The sequence below is a fragment of the Salmo trutta genome, chromosome 37, assembly GCF_901001165.1.
Source record: "Salmo trutta chromosome 37, fSalTru1.1, whole genome shotgun sequence".
In the NCBI taxonomy this organism is placed as follows: domain Eukaryota; kingdom Metazoa; phylum Chordata; class Actinopteri; order Salmoniformes; family Salmonidae; genus Salmo; species Salmo trutta.
This window is the reverse complement of record NC_042993.1, coordinates 21,292,046-21,309,405: the sequence shown is the minus strand read 5'-3', so window position 1 is coordinate 21,309,405 and position 17,360 is coordinate 21,292,046. Positions and strand designations below refer to the sequence as shown.

The following is a 17,360-nucleotide window of genomic DNA, read 5'->3' as shown; positions in this document are numbered from 1 at the left end:
CTTTTATAGTTGTCTGTCTGGAAAACAAACAGAGACAGAAAGTAACGTTCTAAAGACAAGGCCTGTCTCATTGTTTCTGGCAAAATTTCCAACCAGTAACCTGAGTCTAGGTTTCCTTTTGTTTTCACCATCAACAACTAAACTCAGCAACAACAAAAAAACTTCCCTTTTTCAGGAACCTTTCTTTCAAAGAAAATTCGTAAAAATCCAAATTACTTCACAGATCTTCATTGTAAAGGGTTTAAACACTGTTTCCCATGCTTACCATAAACAATTAATGAACATGCACCTGTGGAACGGTCGTTAAGACACTAACAGCTTACAGACGTTAGGCAATTAAGGTCACAGTTATGAAAACATAGGACACTAAAGAGGCCTTTCTACTGACTCTGAAAAACACCAAAAGAAAGATGCCCAGGGTCCCTGCTCATCTGCGTGAACGTGCCTTAGGCATGCTGCAAGGAGGCATGAAGACTGCAGATGTGGCCAGGGCAATAAATTGCAATGTCTGTACTGTGAGACACCTAAGACAGTGCTACAGGGAGACAGGACGGACAGCTGATCTTCCTCGCAGTGGCAGACCACGTGTAACAACACCTGCACAGGATCGGTACATCCGAACATCACACCTGCGGGCAGGTACAGGATGGCAACAACAACTGCCCGAGTTACACCAGGAACGCACAATCCCTCCATCAGTGCTCAGACTGTCCGCAATAGGCTGAGAGAGGCTGGACTGAGGGCTTGTAGGCCTGTTGTAAGGCAGGTCCTCACCAGACATCACCGGCAACAACGTTGCCTATGGGCACAAACCCACCGTCGCTGGACCAGACAGGACTGGCAAAAAGTGCTCTTCACTGAAGAGTCGCAGTTTTGTCTCACCAGGGATGATGGTTAGATTTGCGTTTATCTTCAAAGGAATGAGCGTTACACCGAGGCCTGTACTCTGGAGAGGGATTGATTTGGAGGTGGAGGGTCCGTCATTGTCTGGGGCAGTGTGTCACAGCATCATCGGACTGAGCTTGCTGTCATTGCAGGCAATCTCAACGCTGTGCGTTACATGGAAGACATCCTCCTCCCTCATGTGGTAGCCTTCCTGCAGGCTCATCCTGACATGACCCTCCAGCATGACAATGCCACCAGCCATACTACTCGTTCTGTGTGTGATTTCCTGCAAGACAGGAATGTCAGTATTCTGTCATGGCCAGCGAAGAGCCCGGATCTCAATCCCATTGAGCACGTCTGGGACCTGTTGGATTGGAGGGTGAGGGCTAGGGCCATTCCCCCCAGAAATGTCCAGGAACCTGCAGGTGCCTTGGTGGAAGGGTGGGGTAACATCTCACAGCAAGAACATGCAAATCTGGTGCCGTCCATGAGGAAGATGCACTGCAGTACTTAATGCAGCTGGTGGCCACACCAGATACTGACTGTTACTTTTGACCCCCCTTTGTTCAGGGACACATTATTCCATTTCTGTTAGTCACATGTCTGTGGAACTTGTTCAGTTTATGTCTCAGTTGTTGAATCTTGTTGTGTTCATACAAATATTTACACATGTTAAAAGTTCGCTGAAAATAAACGTAGTTGACAGTGAGAGGACATTTCTTTTTTTGCTGAGTTTATATCAGTATCATTCAAAGTATGGTCAGTGTAGTGGCCTAACAGCCTTAGAAATATTTTTGTGATACACGGCTGTCATTTATGTGCAGTATAAATGTCTACATTTCATGGATGTCGGGTTTGTCAGGGTTATTAAGTCAGGAATACTGGAGTTGTACTGCATTGGGCATCAACTCTTTCATCAATTAAAACATTCCATACATGTGGTTCTCTCTTCTAAAATGTCATATAATCACTATATAAGCAATGTCATATCATGGAGAATCATAGGCTGTCCAAAATTTGAATCTTCAAGTGATTACTTAAAGGAAAAAATAAATCATCTTCAAAGGCTTCTTAAAACCTTTTACTGCAGTGGGCTGAATCAGGGTCACACAGAGTGATTCTTGGTAGTCTTAAACAAATCTACTTTGAAAAAAGTATACACCTCACACACATGGTTATGTGCTTAAAGAAAAGAAAACACCTGTACAATGTCAGATATAGAGTTGAAATATATTACCTTTGAGTTTGCATACCAATATAACACTGTATATACTGTACATCACAGAAGACTGAAATATAACAAAACCGTTTGACATAGAAACACCGGAGTTTCAGCAGGTTTTTATAAATAACGTTACATAATTATGAAATTACAAAAAATATGAATACCATTCCACCCATGAGGCCACTAGGGGGCGATTTGGTCATTTGACTGCAGGAAAGGTTATTAATCACTTATCACCGTAGACACACACACACACACACACTCTCAACCCCTTGTGTTTCTCTCTGTCTGTCTGTCTGTCTCTCTCTCTCCACGGAGGACACCAGTGGTGCTCTTGAAGAGCTGCTCTATTGGAGGCAGCAGTGTGTCTGTCTGCCAGAGAGCTTTGCTGATTCTCTGAAGTGAGTTTCAATTAAAAATGTATCCTCACATAGAGTCTTGTTAACCTAATTGGATTAACAAGGAGACTTTTGATGGGCCGCTGATTTCGCTGGGCACCACCGGCCAGGACTAGGGTTGTAAAATTCCGTGAACTTTTAATAAATTCCCTGTTTTCCAGAAATTCTGGTTGGAGATTTCCAGATTCCGGGAATCCTCCAACCGGGATATCGGGAAAACCAGGGCATTTATTGAAAGTTCACTGAATTTTGCGGCCTTAGCCAGGACCCATAGATAACCACTGTGAACAGCAGATCCACATCTCCCACTGGTACACAGCTATCTATCTCCTTATCACCTGACCAGGCCACAAGTAAAGGCTTTTGATTCAATAAGGAGAACTGAAGTTTAGTCATGGACTACTGCTCACATGCAGGGAGAGTGGGCCTGTCCGTATATGTGTGGCTGTTTCTGAAGTCAAACTAGAACACATGAAGTTGCTTACGCCATTCTTGGAGTTACTTGAGCTGAGGTTTCCATTGGAAGACTAGTATACACCAGAGACAAATAACAGTCTCATTCTCTTTAAACAATGTGAAGACAATGATTTGATTTATCCAGTTGCAAGGCGAGACTATTAACACCAGTCTAAAAATACTTCATGTTGCGTTTGAGACTGTTTGTGATCAAGAAATGTTTTAGGAGATCAGAGAATACAAAACCTGCATGTCTTATCTATAAAAACGTTATTTGAGGTAGAAAAACAAAGCTCAAAAATGCAATGTAATTTAAAGCCTAACTTGAAGTAGGCCTACAGACGCAAAACTATTGTGTAAATCATGGATTGATATCAAAGGGAGAGTTGCGTGAGATAGAGGTAGGTGACTCACCTATTCAGTAGGAGTAACCATACATCCTAAACACCAACCCAATCCCTGCCAACAAGCTACACTGTGCCCACTATGACACAGAGCCTGTTAACAAGGTTGTGGTATGCGGGATGCCAAATAAAATGGACATTAGATCCACAGGTCCAGCAGGGTGGCAGCCTGGCATGATGCCACAATGGCCTGAATGGGGATTGCCAGGGCATTGCCAGGGTAGGGTCAGATCCCTATTTAGACCTGGTCTTCTCACCGTCCCCGGCCTCCACCACTGATTGTCCCCCTGGCCCAGATGGAATGAGCCTCACAGGGGCCACAGCAGACCCCCGGGCCTAGGGCTGCCGGAGAGCGGTGTGTGGCGGCCTGGGAGGGTGGGGGGGGGAATAAAGTGGTCTTTGTGCTCCCCTTTCAGACAGGACAGTCAGACAGTGTTACATAAGGAACACCCTCACCCCTTAAAGGGTATTCTGAGGTGTTTGGGGGGTATGGGGGGAGTTGGGGTAGGTTCCAGCCCCTGTTGCAGAGGGCGTGGGTGGTGGTAATGAGAGCTATTTGGCATTGCCAGGGGCAACAGGGTTGATGTTGGCTATTTGCCAAGTCTTTTGTTTCCTGGTTAGTTGGGATGCATTGCCTACCTCCAAATGAAACAGGGGATTGTGATTGGCTATGACAGACAGTAAAGAGACGGTGATTGTTTGTGACAGATTTTAGCTCCCATACAGTGTCTGCTGACACAGACAGAAGGATATAGGGGTGAAGGGTCAATGGTCAGGGTGGCCAGAGCAGTGAGATAAAGTACAGCCCTGCTGGCTGTAGCTGCAAATAAATATATCTGTTTATACGTCTCTGGGAAAGAGAGTGAGGGAAAGAGGGAAGGAAAGAGAGGGAGGGAAAGAGGGAGGGAAAGAGGGAGGGAAAGAATGGGAGGGAAGGAGGGAGGGAAAGAGGGAGGGAAAGAGAGGGAGGGAAGGAGGGAGGGAAAGAGGGAGGGAAAGAGAGGGAGGGAAGGAGGGAGGGAAAGAGGGAGGGAAAGAGAGGGAGGGAAAGAGGGAGGGAAAGAGGGAGGGAAAGAGGGAGGGAAAGAATGGGAGGGAAGGAGGGAGGGAAAGAGGGAGGGAAAGAGAGGGAGGGAAGGAGGGAGGGAAAGAGGGAGGGAAAGAGAGGGAGGGAAAGAGTGGGAGGGAAAGAGAGGGAGGGAAAGAGGGAGGGAGAGAGAGGGAGGGAAAGAGAGGGAGGGAAAATGGGAGGGAACGAGAGGGAGGGAAAATGGGAGGGAAAGAGAGGGATGAAAGAGAGAAAGCAGTTGAGAGAGAAATGGAGAGATAGAGCGGAGGGAGGCACAGAATAAGCGAGAGAGAGTATGGAGATGAAGAGTGAGAGTGTAAGATAGGAGGATGGTGTAGTGAAAAAGATAAGCAGACGGAATGGCAGTTAGGGAATGCATGAGAGAGAGAGAGATGAACAGCAAAGGATGATAGTCAAGTGAAAAGGATTATGAGGTTGTGTGTGAGAGAGTGAGTGTGACTGATCACTCGTTTCCATTGATTTTATAGTGAGCTTCCTCTAAACAATCCTCAAGAGAGGACCTTCAAGCTGTATGTAGACACACACACACACACACACACACACTATATAACCATTATTAATAATGCATTAACCTTTTTCTCTTTACTCAATACCACTCATTAATATCGATGAAAGTGGATATGCATGGGTATGCATTCAGCAGACTAATACCCCTGCATAATACCCCTGCACTGATTCCCCCTACCACTCTGCCACTCTCTCAATCTCTCTCTCTCCTTCTCTCTCTCTCTATACCTTCCTCCCTCCATCACATTAAACCTTTCATTTCTGTGCTCAACAGGTGGCAGGCTGGAGGAGGGCTGTGTTGCCATGGCAGCGGTCTTGCCCTCACTGTGCAGAGAGAGAGTTGATGCAGCGTTGCTAACCTAACAGATCTGCACACAAACACACGCATGCACGCACACACTACAAGGACAAAACGCTAATACTCACATTTTCAGACAGAAATATTCATTGCGTAAGAACAAAGGTTGTGTGTGCAGGTGTGTGGCTTACATAACACTTGAAGTTTGTATGTGCCTGGTTGTGTGTGTGCATGCGTGTTATCAAAATGCAGAACAGGGGGCCTGTCCTCTCTCAGCATGCCCCTACGGTGTCCATACTCTACTCCTTTACCTTCCTGCTTCCTCCTGATTGGTTTAAGTCAGCAGTTCCCAACCAGAGGTACTAGGAACCCTGGGGTACTTGGCCTATACATAGGGGGCACTTGAGACTCATGATACCATAAAATGCACACGGGGGGGGGGGGGGGGGTACCACAGGGGTCCTCCAGGCAGAGCTAAATTCAGTTGGTGGTATACAGTAACTGAAAAAGGTTGGGAACCACTGATTTAAGTGATTAGCCTAATTAAAAATCAAGGATTCGATAAACTCCCAGCTTTCAAAGGCATCCAGGGATAACACAGACCACATTAATCCAGCTATCAGTAATCTTATCCATGTTATTCTTGTTTTTCTTTTGTTCTTTCTTGGGCTGGTTCAGCTGAATGTGGAAGTATGGTGGATTTCTTTATTAATATATAATAACATATGCCATTTAGCAGATTCTTTTATCCAAAGTGACTTACAGTCACGCATGCATACATTTTACATATGGGTGGTCCAGGGAATGGAACCCACTATCCTTGTGTTGCAAGCGCCTCGCTCTACCAACTGAGCTACAGAGGACCACCTCTTTGACAGGGGGAGGTAGGGGAATGAATACTAATAGGACAGGGCTCAACTATGGAAGCCGTCTCGGTGATGTAATACGCTCTGCTTGCATTGCAGAGCACGGTTCGCTGTGTGGAGGAGACTAGATGTGCGCTGACACATTAGAAGGCGCGTGCACTGACATGAACTCACTGACACGCACACAGACTACTAGAACATACAAGAACACAAAGACACACACTTCTTCTTAACACTATCACAACCTATGGGAATGCTCACACACACTTTTAAACGGCTGGCCAGGTCAAGCCAACCGACATCTATGTTAATGGTCCCCTGCTGGCAACTGGAGGCAGAACCTTGGAGCAGGGGGGTGCAGGTGGTAGGACAGAGAGAACGGGAAAACACTATTTTGTCTTCTTCTCTGCTTCTCCCCAGGCTTCTCCTCCTCTGATGAGATGCAAAATCACTCCACAATCCCCCTGAAGCAACACCGAGAGGAACTGCTTGGGAAGGAGGGTGTGCCTAAAGCGGGTTTCATGTTACACATGCAGAGGCGTCTTTGAGCTGAGCATGGAGGGAGGTGGAGTGCAGAGATTCTACCAAGCAGCATGTGAGGTGCTGGGGGTTGAGGTTGTCCTAATGATTCCAGCTCTCCATTGGTGATGTGTCCAACCTAGCAGTGAACAAAGCTCATTGTATAACTAATGTGAAATGAGTAATGTATACTACTGGGACTAGAGAAAGGAAGGTTGGGACTACACCCATTGGCAGGTGTTTTCTAATGAGCAGACCAATGTAAGAAGGATATGTAGGTAGACTGTTTTAGCATGTGGCATATCTAACCTGGGTCACATTTACCATTCCACAGAGCACATACAACAGTGGCATCATACAGAACACAGACAGACAGACAGACAGACAGACAGACAGACAGACAGACAGACAGACAGACAGACAGACAGACAGACAGACAGACAGACAGACAGACAGACAGACAGACAGACAGACAGACAGACAGACAGACAGACAGACAGAGAGAGAGAGACAGAGAGAGACAGAGAGAGACAGAGAGAGACAGAGTGAGACAGAGTGAGACAGAGAGAGAGAGAGAGAGAGAGAGACAGAGAGAGACAGAGTGAGACAGAGTGAGACAGAGAGAGAGAGAGAGAGAGAGAGAGAGCGAGAGAGAGATGTGCACTATTTCTCCAATTTACTTTATATTGATTTTAAAATGACTGTTATGATCAAAATGTGTGTTTTTTCCTAAACTGCTATATAAAAGGCTGGAGGGATTTGGCTTGAAGATTAACACACTGCGTTTCAAAGATAATCTGTCCGCGGCAGATGTGTGTCAGCAGGCCAGAGGAGAGCAGAGGAAAGGAGGGAGAGGCAGGCAGGAGGGAGACGCGGCAGGAGGGCAAGCAGGCAGGAGGGGGAGGCAGGCATGAGGGAGAGGCAGGCAGGAGGGAGAGGCAGGCAGGAGGGAGAGGCAGGCAGGATGGAGAGGCAGGCAGGATGGAGAGGCAGGCAGGGGGAGAGGCAGGCAGGAGGGGGGAGGCAGGCAGGAGGGGGAGGCAGGCAGGAGGGGGAGGCAGGCAGGAGGGGGAGGCAGGCAGGAGGGAGAGGCAGGCAGGAGGGAGAAGCAGGCAGGCAGGCGGGCGGGGAGGTCCATCATTCCCAGAGTCCATCACCATGCTGGCCCCAGGAACATAAATCCTGGAAATGTGGCTGAGCCTTGACTACCATTACCCCCTCCATCACCCGTCCAAACCCGCTGACACAGCCGTCATTCTGAGTGGGGGAGGGGAGATGCCCCTACAGCCCTCACTACTACCCCCTAACCATCTCTTCACTTCACTATGGAAGACTGAAAATGGCACCAACAACTGTCACTGTTAGGGACACCATTCTTTGGTCACCACAGTGTTCACAGTAGAAGGAGCAGGCAGGTGGTGCCACTGCCACAGCCCACAGGTGAAGCAAGAAAATGAATAAAAGCCTAGTTCACAAATTTTGTGAAACAAATGTTTTTAATTGTATTTTTATCAGAGGGTGCCCTACTTTACTGAAGATATGATTGTATAAACTTGGAATGGCTGACGTTATATTATATATTCACCCATTTAATCAGGACATTGTTTGAGCATGTCTTGGCGCATCGGTACCGTCTTCAGTGCCCTGTTGCTGGGCGGTGATGGGCATAAACGGATCCTCTTTTTGCCGGTTGGACAATAGTGCACCAACCCGGACCAGCGACGCGCCAGGGAGATTCCAGTCTCCAGAGGCTAGACAGACGGGTTTTTATACTGACATATGGATAAATAAATATAGCCTATCATCCCATCCTTCCGCAGACTACATTGCCTGTAGAGTACCAATTCACGCTCCCATTCCTACAATCACTGGACATCATCCTCCCATCCAAGCAGAAGTGGCCAAACATAAAATCTAATGGTAATGGCGACCGAGTAAGGAAATGTAAATAAAATGAATAAACTAGATTAGGTAGCCTATATCCCCATGATGTCATATTGATTCTATCCCTAGGCTATTCATATCCAACAACATTATTAAAATATAAGAAGTGGCTGTGATTCAGCATGAGACAATGAGGACAGAGAGTTTTCAGTGTCTTTTCACGTTTTCTATAAAAGCCAAGGCGCGCTGTATCAGAATGTCCGTTCAGATTGGTTGATGAATAATGCAACAGAGACCCCGACCGTAATCCTGCCTTTGTGTCGCCTGGCTCCATCATTGCCATAGTGACAGCAGCAGCCTCGGGGGAGCAGTCCAAGCGCATCGGCTCGCCACTATTACCCCGTAACACCGATACCGAGAGTGGGTCATTGCTGAAAGGCAATTGAGCCATCCGGCTCTCCAAAAACCAATACAACCTCCATGCAATTGCCTCTCTTTGAAATTGACACATTGCCCGACAATATCCCAACCATCATGTCATCTCATAACCCAAATAAAATATTGGTTTGCGTCCTGGGCAAAGATAAGCACTGCACCATAGGTTAATGACACTATTCTGAGAGTGAGCGCATGACCAGTCGGCTCTAGCCTACAATAGAAGACTCACTGGCCACCTTTGTTGGACACTCTGTGCAAGTGTGTTTTGTCACTGGTTTCACGGTGGTCAGCCTATCACACACATCCGAGGGAAAACAAAGAGACAACCCATGTTTTCTTATGAGTCAAAAATGAGATTATTTCTTACCATGTACAAAGAAGGGAATCGAGTGTAGAACCAGAATGCTTGACAGCAGCAGTAGCCTCCAGCATCCCGAGCAAAACCTCGCTTCCTTTCCGTTCATGTCTGCGTGGGATAATGGCCAGAAAATCTGATGAAAATCCCTCTGAAAATGAAGTGTTCAAAATTGAATTAATCCGAATAGTAAATCGTTTGATTTGATTTGTGCCCCCTATCCACGTTAGACTCCCGCCTCCCTGCGCTTCTCCATAGTAACTTCGTCTTGAGTAGTGTGCTCGTATTTACTTATCCCGCTTCTTCAATTAACCACAGTTCAATCGTTCAAGGCCCCGTCGCCACCGAATATCGGCCAGACGGAGACCTCGCACAGCCAAGGATGGACGTTCCGTACTGGAGCTGAGTTGAGCGCAAGCGAAAGCTGCGGCTCCGTTTGTTTTTGATTAGAGCGATGGCACTTCACCATAGGACGGCTGGCAACGCTCCGCGGAATGTGATGCGATCGGCACTGTTCTCACCATCTGGGAAGGGAAAAGGATTGTTGCTACCCCCCTCCCCCGGTCTCCTACTCCTACCCCTCCTCTTCCCAAGGCTTTTTTCCTTTCAATAATTTGGACCAATTTGCTATTCAACTGAGACTTGGATCTTGCCAGTGCACACACTCAGCTCAGTGCTTCAGCAGCCTTTTAAACACAATTTATCAACGGAGACTTAAAATAAAAATTATAATACTTCTGCGTGAGCGCGCAGGCGTGTGCTTATTTTCCACTGTCAAATGTTTCAAACATTTCCCTGAAGAGATTGATGGCTTTGGCCAAATGTTTGAATAAATCAAGTTAAATATAAATCATGGGTTTTAAGCACTGTGGTCAAACTATTCGGTGCATGGGCCACATGCCACATAACAGTTGGATGAGAGGGAGATGTAAAGTAAAGTAGTGATTTAATGCTTTAGAAACAACATGTTTTGGTTAATTGTGTGTTAAGATAAAGAAACAAACAGCAGAGAGGGGGCGGGGTGTGAGAGACTTTGGGATGCAGTGATGAATGCATGAGGGCCCAGACGGTGGGGGTCCTATACATTCTTTCACAAGCTACCAGCTCTCACAGTCTCAGTTCAGAATTGGGCTAATGTTCAACAAACGTGACATTTCGAACATGAAATTTAGAAGTTCTTCCAAACGTGAAATGTCAAGGTGTTTAAGGTTTAGTTTAGACATTTTTATGGTTGGGGTTGAGTTTAGGCATTACATCCAAATTCTTAAGATTAGGCATTAACTCTGAATGGATAGGCTTAAAACAATAGTATCAAAAACGTTCTATTGCTGGATTCCAACATGCAACCTTTGGAATCAGAGGCAGATGCTTGAAGCTACTTACCCGTGCTCACTGTTGCCCCTAGTGGGCGTTTTACACTTCATCTCCCGACGTTCTCAGACATGGATGGACTTATACTGAATACTGAAGAATACTGACTTGTATCACAGGTGACCTGGCTGGCCACAAGACCATAGAGGAAGACCATGGAGGAAGAGGGGAAGAAGCCCCGGCAACAGGCTTTTATGTTGTGTGTGTGCGTGTTTGTGTGAGCGTGTGAAAGCTTGCCTGCACGTGCATGTGTGTGTGTGTGTGTTACAAGTTAATAAAACATTTTAAATGTTTTTGAAAATGCTACATTAGTTAAATTGTGGAAAGTAAGTAAAGTAAAAATGCAGTGTGAAACAAATTAATAATTGACTCCTATTTCAAATTAGACTTTTCAACGTTTTCACGTAGGCAGGGTTCAGCAAAATTAAGGATGGTACTCACATATCCTACCTCTCCAACACACCTGACCTGAGGATGATCGCTTTGCTTTCCTGTGAGGGCTTTGTGTGTGTATATGTGTGTGCTCGTGCCCTGCAGACTGCCTGCAGCCCCCCTGCCTACCAATACTCCTCTTTGGGGGAACAGTCAGTCAGTCAGTCAGTCAGTCAGTCAGTCAGTCAGTCAGTCAGTCAGTCAGTCAGTCAGTCAGTCAGTCAGTCAGTCAGTCAGTCAGTCAGTCAGTCAGTCAGTCAGTCAGTCAGTCAGTCAGTCTGTCTGTCTGTCTGTCTGTCTGTCTGTCTGTCTGTCTGTCTGTCTGTCTGTCTGTCTGTCTGACAAATGGCTGGTGGCCACTCATTCTCCCCTCAATGAACTTTGCTTAGATCTTGAAATCATCTATCAGAACTCTCCTTCACCAACAGTTCTCATAGTCTGCAGTCCCCATGCTTTTTAAACACAGTATACAGAGACTTTGTTAGTATCCTCTATGTCCTGAGAGACTGTGTATATATTAACATTTGAGATGGGGTCGATTGAGTCAGAGCGACTTGACTTTCACTACCCTCTCTACTCACACGATAACCCCCTTTATTTGCCCTCAGAAATGCACCCATCCAGAGCTGAATCAGCCATTTGACTATGTGTGAGTCAGGTTGATGGGTTAGAAGAGGGGATTTCCCCAATGCACAAATAGACCCCCCTAAACCACCTCACCCCAGATCTGTCTCTGGGCGTCATATACTCATTTTGGGTTAATGCCTCTTACAGCTATCATGTCTGCTCTAGCTAGGACTGTTGTTATGACAGCCTCACCAATCGGTTTAATTTTGAACACGGGGCCGTCAACAACGTTGGGATTAGACAATAATCCTCACTCTCCTCTCCCCAAAAATATGACTGACCCCCCCCCACCTCAGGGGAACAATTATTATCCGGTTGTGGTGACACAGGGGTACAGGCAGGCACGCACACAACAACAAAACAAACAATGTAAGAATTAGGCAGTTTCTCAGACACCCTGGGGAAGACTAAGGTCATCGTAGGTCAGACTGGAAAGGTGGGAGGTTCAAAGGTCATACCTACCCATCTAACAAACAAAAAAAGACTGGGACATAATAGATTTTCCCCTTTGATTCCCTTTTTCTTCAATGTTCTAGGAGCACCTCCCTTCAGCTCTGTTGTTGGAATGTTCTTAGAATGTTTCTGAAGCTATTGTAGATTATACCGTTGACAGACATTAGACCGTTATCCCTAACCTTTATGTAAGAAACACTGCAATATGTTTGCTGTGTGGGTAACATATCCTGTGTTAGGTATGAACATGATAAAGTAAGATTGGAGAAGAGTTTAACAGATGACCCCAGGTCATTCAATGACCCACATTACTGTATATACTTACTAATAATATCTCATTATGGTTTCATTATTACAGCTGTGTGGCAGATAGTGCTAATGAGGCCAGACAATGACCTTTTAGGCTGCTTCGCTTCTGAATTCCAGCTACTGTATACATGCCCAGTGAAAACGCTCATGTGGGAGTTTGAGTCCGAGGGAGAGACAGTGTGCGTGTGGGAGACGTCAGTGTGTGTGTGTGTGTGTGTGTGTGTGTGTGTGTGTGTGTGTGTACATACTCGTAGTTGTGTGTGTGTGTGTGTGTGTGTGGTGTAGCATGAGGTCTTTATCAATGAATGGACAGACACGCACAGATTCTATTGTACAGATCCATGTTCCAGATGTATTTTACAATCCACTTCCAGTCCAGTTAGAACCCATACTGTCACAGCCTTCCCTTTTTCTCCATCCCTCTTTGTCCTCCTCCTCCCACCTCCTCCTTCTTTCCGTCGCCATCTGAACAGTGCTACTATTCCTAGTGGCGGGTTGGGCTATGGGGAACACAAGCTGACGTGCTGCTATTCCTAGTGGCGGGTTGGGCTATGGGGAACACAAGCTGACGTGCTGCTATTCCTAGTGGCGGGTTGGGCTATGGGGAACACAAGCTGACGTGCTGTTATTCCTAGTGGCGGGTTGAGCTATGGGGAACACAAGCTGACGTGCTGCTATTCCTAGTGGCGGGTTGGGCTATGGGGAACACAAGCTGACGTGCTGCTATTACTAGTGGCGGGTTGGGCTATGGGGAACACAAGCTGACGTGCTGCTATTCCTAGTGGCGGGTTGGGCTTCGGGGAACACAAGCTGACGTGCTGCTAACCAGAGCAGAACTAAACTGTTTGTGCTCCCACCTTTAAAACAACCTCCCGTCCCCAAACATAGCACGTTGAAATGGCCACCAATCATCCAAACCATCGTCCTCCTCCTCCATACATACTGTACATAAGCTTCAGCCTCACCCGTTCCAATCACCCCCCCTCCCTCTCTCTGCACCCAGTGCACCCAGCAGCAACACTTTCCTCATCCTTCTCTCTCTCTCGCTCTCTTCCTCCCTCCTTCGGGCAGAAAAGCTTCAATAATTTGCAAGAGCATTTGTTACTATGTACATAGCCAAGGCAACCACCCACTCACAGGCTCCAGAAACTAAGATGGGAGTATACAAGAATGGTCTAATGCACAGATGGAAACACACACACACGCACCACACACATTAACAGACTTCTCTTTTTTTCTTTGTTAACCAGACATTCCCTGGACCAGTTTTCCTCTCTACAAATTTACCAGTGTCAAAATAAAGCATAGCCTGACACGTGTCTGTCACGTCCTGACCAGTGAAAAGGGTCATTTGCCATAGTAGAATGGTCAGGGCGAGGCAGGGGGGTTGTTTTGTATGTTTTGGGGTTTGTTTGTTTCTAGGGGAATGTGTTCTAGTTTTCATTTTCTATGTTTCGTTTTCCAGGTTTGGCTGAGTATGGTTTCCAATCAGATGCAGGTGTCTTTCGTTGTCTTTGATTGGAAGCCATACTTAGGCAACCTGTTTTCCTTTGGGTTTTGTGGGTGGTTGTTTTCCGTATAGTCTATGTACCTTACGGAACTGTTGGCTGTCGTTTGTTTTTTCTTGTGAAGTGTTACTCATTAAAAGTAAAGAATGAGCACTCAACACGCTGCGCCTTGGTCCCCTTTCATCCACCGCTGTGACAGAACCACCCACCAAAAGAAGACCAAGCAGCGTGGGAGGAGGTACTTGGAGTCCTGGACCTGGGAGGAAATCCTGGATGGGGCAGGACCCTGGACTAGACCTGGAGAGTATCGCCGCCCGCCGGAGGAGATAGAGGCAGCGAGAGCGGAACGGCGATACTAGGAGGAACAGAAGCCCGAGAGGCAGCGCCAAAATATTTTTGGGGGTGCATACGGGGAGATTGGCGAGGTCGGGGTTGAGACCTGAGCCAACTCCCCGTGCTTACCGTGGGGAGCGAGTGACTGAGCAAGCACCGTATTATGCGGTGATGCGCACTGTGTCGCTGGTGCGCACTCACAGCCCAGTGCGCTCGGTGCAAGCTCCTCACAGTTGCCATGCTAGAGTTGGCCGTCAGCCAGGAAGAACTGCGCCGGCTCAGCGTGTCTGGTCTCCAGTGCGTCTCTACGGCCCAGGTTATCCTGCGCCTGCTCTACGCATGGTACCCCCCATTCACCAGCGCAGCACAGTTCGTCCTGTGCCAGCCCCCCGCCCTTGCTGGGCTACAGTGACCATCCAGCCAGGACGGGGTGTGCCAGCCCTGAGCTCCAGACCTCCGGTGCGCCTCCACAGCCCAGGGTGCCCTGTGCCGGCTCTGCGCACCCAGTGTCCTGCCCGTCTCCCCAGTCTGGTGAGACCGGTTCCAGCTCCCCGTAGGAGGCCTCCGGTAATGATCAATGGTCCGAAGCCTCCAGCGATAATCCATGGCCCGGAGCCTGTAGGGTTAATCCATGGCACGAAGCCTCCAGTGATGATCCATGGCCCGGAGCCTGTAGGGATGATCCATGGCACGAAGCCTCCAGTGATGACCCATGGCCCGAAGCCTCCAGTGATGACCCATGGCCCGAAGCCTCCAGTGATGACCCATGGCACAAAGCCTCCAGTGATGATCCATGGCACAAAGCCTCCAGTGATGATCCATGGCACAAAGCCACCAGTGATGATCCATGGCGTTCAACTGATACTGGTTAAACTTTCTTGAAAAGAAACTAACAGCCCTCTCAACCCCAGACATATCTGCTTGCAGCAAAACTGCACCTGCCCCCACATGACTAGCATCCACCTGCAAGGTAAATGACAAATCCACACGAGGAGCAGCCAGCTCCGGAGTTGAGGTAAGCAACCTCAATGCATCTTCAAAAGCCTGTTGACAACAAGAAGACCATACGTACACAGCCTTAGCTTTCAGCAAATCTGTCAAGGGAGTGACCACAGTAGAGAAGTTCCTACAAAACCCACGGTAATAACCAATCATTCCCAAGAAACGCATCAGTTCCTTTTTAGTAGTTGGTGGAAAAGTATCAATAGCTACCACTTTAGCCCGAACAGGAAGCACTTCACCCTGCCCAACCACCTTTCCAAGGTATGTAACAGTCGCCTGAGCAAACTCACATTTAGCCAAATTGATCGTGAGGCGACCCGCATCCAGACGTTCAAACAAGGCTTGAATACGGGACAGATGTTCTTCCCAAGTATCTGCATATATCACTACATCGTCCAGATAAACAGCGCACCCGGCCAGACCTGCGACAACCCTGTTCATAAGTAGCTGAAAAGTGGCAGGTGCATTACGCAGGCCGAAACTCATAACTGAACACGAGTACAGACCAGAGGGTGTAATAAAGGCAGAGATTTCACGTGCCCTACTCGTCAGTGGCACCTGCCAATAGCCCTTTAACAGGTCAAATTTGCTCACAAACTTAGCCGCTCCGACTTGATCAACGCAGTCCTCCATCCGAGGAAGAGGAAATTAATCTGGCTTAGTGACCCCGTTTACCTTACGGTAGTCCGTACAAAATCTGTTTGTTCCATCCGGTTTACTGACCAAGATACAGGGAGAAGCCCAACTGGAGAAAGAAGGCTCTGCTATCTTACTCTCCAGCATGTACCTGACCTCAGCATACAGACAACGCAGTTTCTCTGAAGAAACTCTATAGAATCGCTGACGAATGGGGTCAGCATCTCCAATGTCAATATCATTTTCTATTAAGTTTGTACGTGTAGGTGTATCAGAAAACAAACCTGGAAATCTACGAATCAGACCAACCATCTCTTTCCACCCATCAACAGGTAGATGAGTAAGAAGGCTGTCTAAAATGTCCAGTGTCTCAGAATTTTTCAATCTACCCTGCAATATGCAATCGTCGGGACCAGGAACATCTTCCTTCCCATGCACAGACCTAGCATGACAAGAATCCAGGGAAATAACGGTATCAGCCAAAAGAACAGGTTTACCGTCCTCTGTAGACTCCCACTGTTCAGCCTCAGAGGAACGTGCATAATAGGGTTTTAACAAATTTACATGGCACAGTTGGTGTGCTTTCCTCTGTTCTGGAGTGGCAACTAGATCATTTTGCTCAGTGTACTGGCGCACTACTGTATATGGACCTTGAAACTTGGCTTGAAACGGAGAACCAACAATTGGCAGCAGAGCAAGAACCTGGTCACCTGGACTAAAGTGACGCGGCTCAGTTCGGCGATCAAATATGCCCTTCATCCTACCCTGTGAAGATGATAGCTTCTCTTTAGCCATTTCACCAGCCGCGTACAAGCGTCGCCGGAAATCACACACATAGGATAACAGGGAAAACAGTGACAGACTTCTTTGTGGTATTCTCATTTACCGACGCAGTAACTAGGTCGCCATGGATCATAGAACGCGTCACTGCACACGCAGAGAACACCTCTGGGAAACTCCGCACACTCTCATCAGGAATCCCTACAATTGACGGTTTAGTGGAACCCACTAAAGATGGAAACACAACAGGCCATACACGCTCACCAGCCAAGTTATTCCCAAGGATAACGTCGATACCCTCAATAGGCAATGAAGGACGCACCCCCACAACAACCTCACCTTTCACCAGTCCACAACCCAACATCAGTTTATGCAATGGAACTGACAGAGTGTTCAAACCTATTCCCCTAATTAGAACACTATTCCCCAAATCAGTCTCAGCAGAGAAGTGTAACACAGATTCCAACACAAACGATTCCGAGGCACCTGTGTCTCGTAGGATCTTCACTGGAACTAGTTTCTTTCTTCCTAACATAGACACAAAACCCTCTGTAATGAAAGGCAAATAGTCTGGGTCAATATGG

The 17,360-nt window shown here is 47.3% G+C and overlaps 1 protein-coding gene across 9 annotated transcripts in view; it reads right to left on the bottom strand.

The window, feature by feature from the left end:
• The window catches only part of LOC115176726 (chondroitin sulfate proteoglycan 5), a 45,823-nt gene extending 35,925 nt beyond the window's left edge, over window positions 1-9,898 (bottom strand). For 2 of the 9 annotated variants that reach the window (XM_029736955.1, XM_029736954.1), the window contains exon 1: window positions 9,338-9,897. In XM_029736955.1, coding sequence (XP_029592815.1) covers window positions 9,338-9,434 — 97 coding nt within the window. In that variant the 5' untranslated portion in view covers window positions 9,435-9,897. Of the gene's footprint in view, window positions 1-9,337 lie in introns of all 9 variants that reach the window. The other 7 variants (XM_029736947.1, XM_029736949.1, XM_029736953.1 and 4 more) reach the window with 6 other exon arrangements.
• Window positions 9,899-17,360: the final 7,462 nt, after the last annotated feature.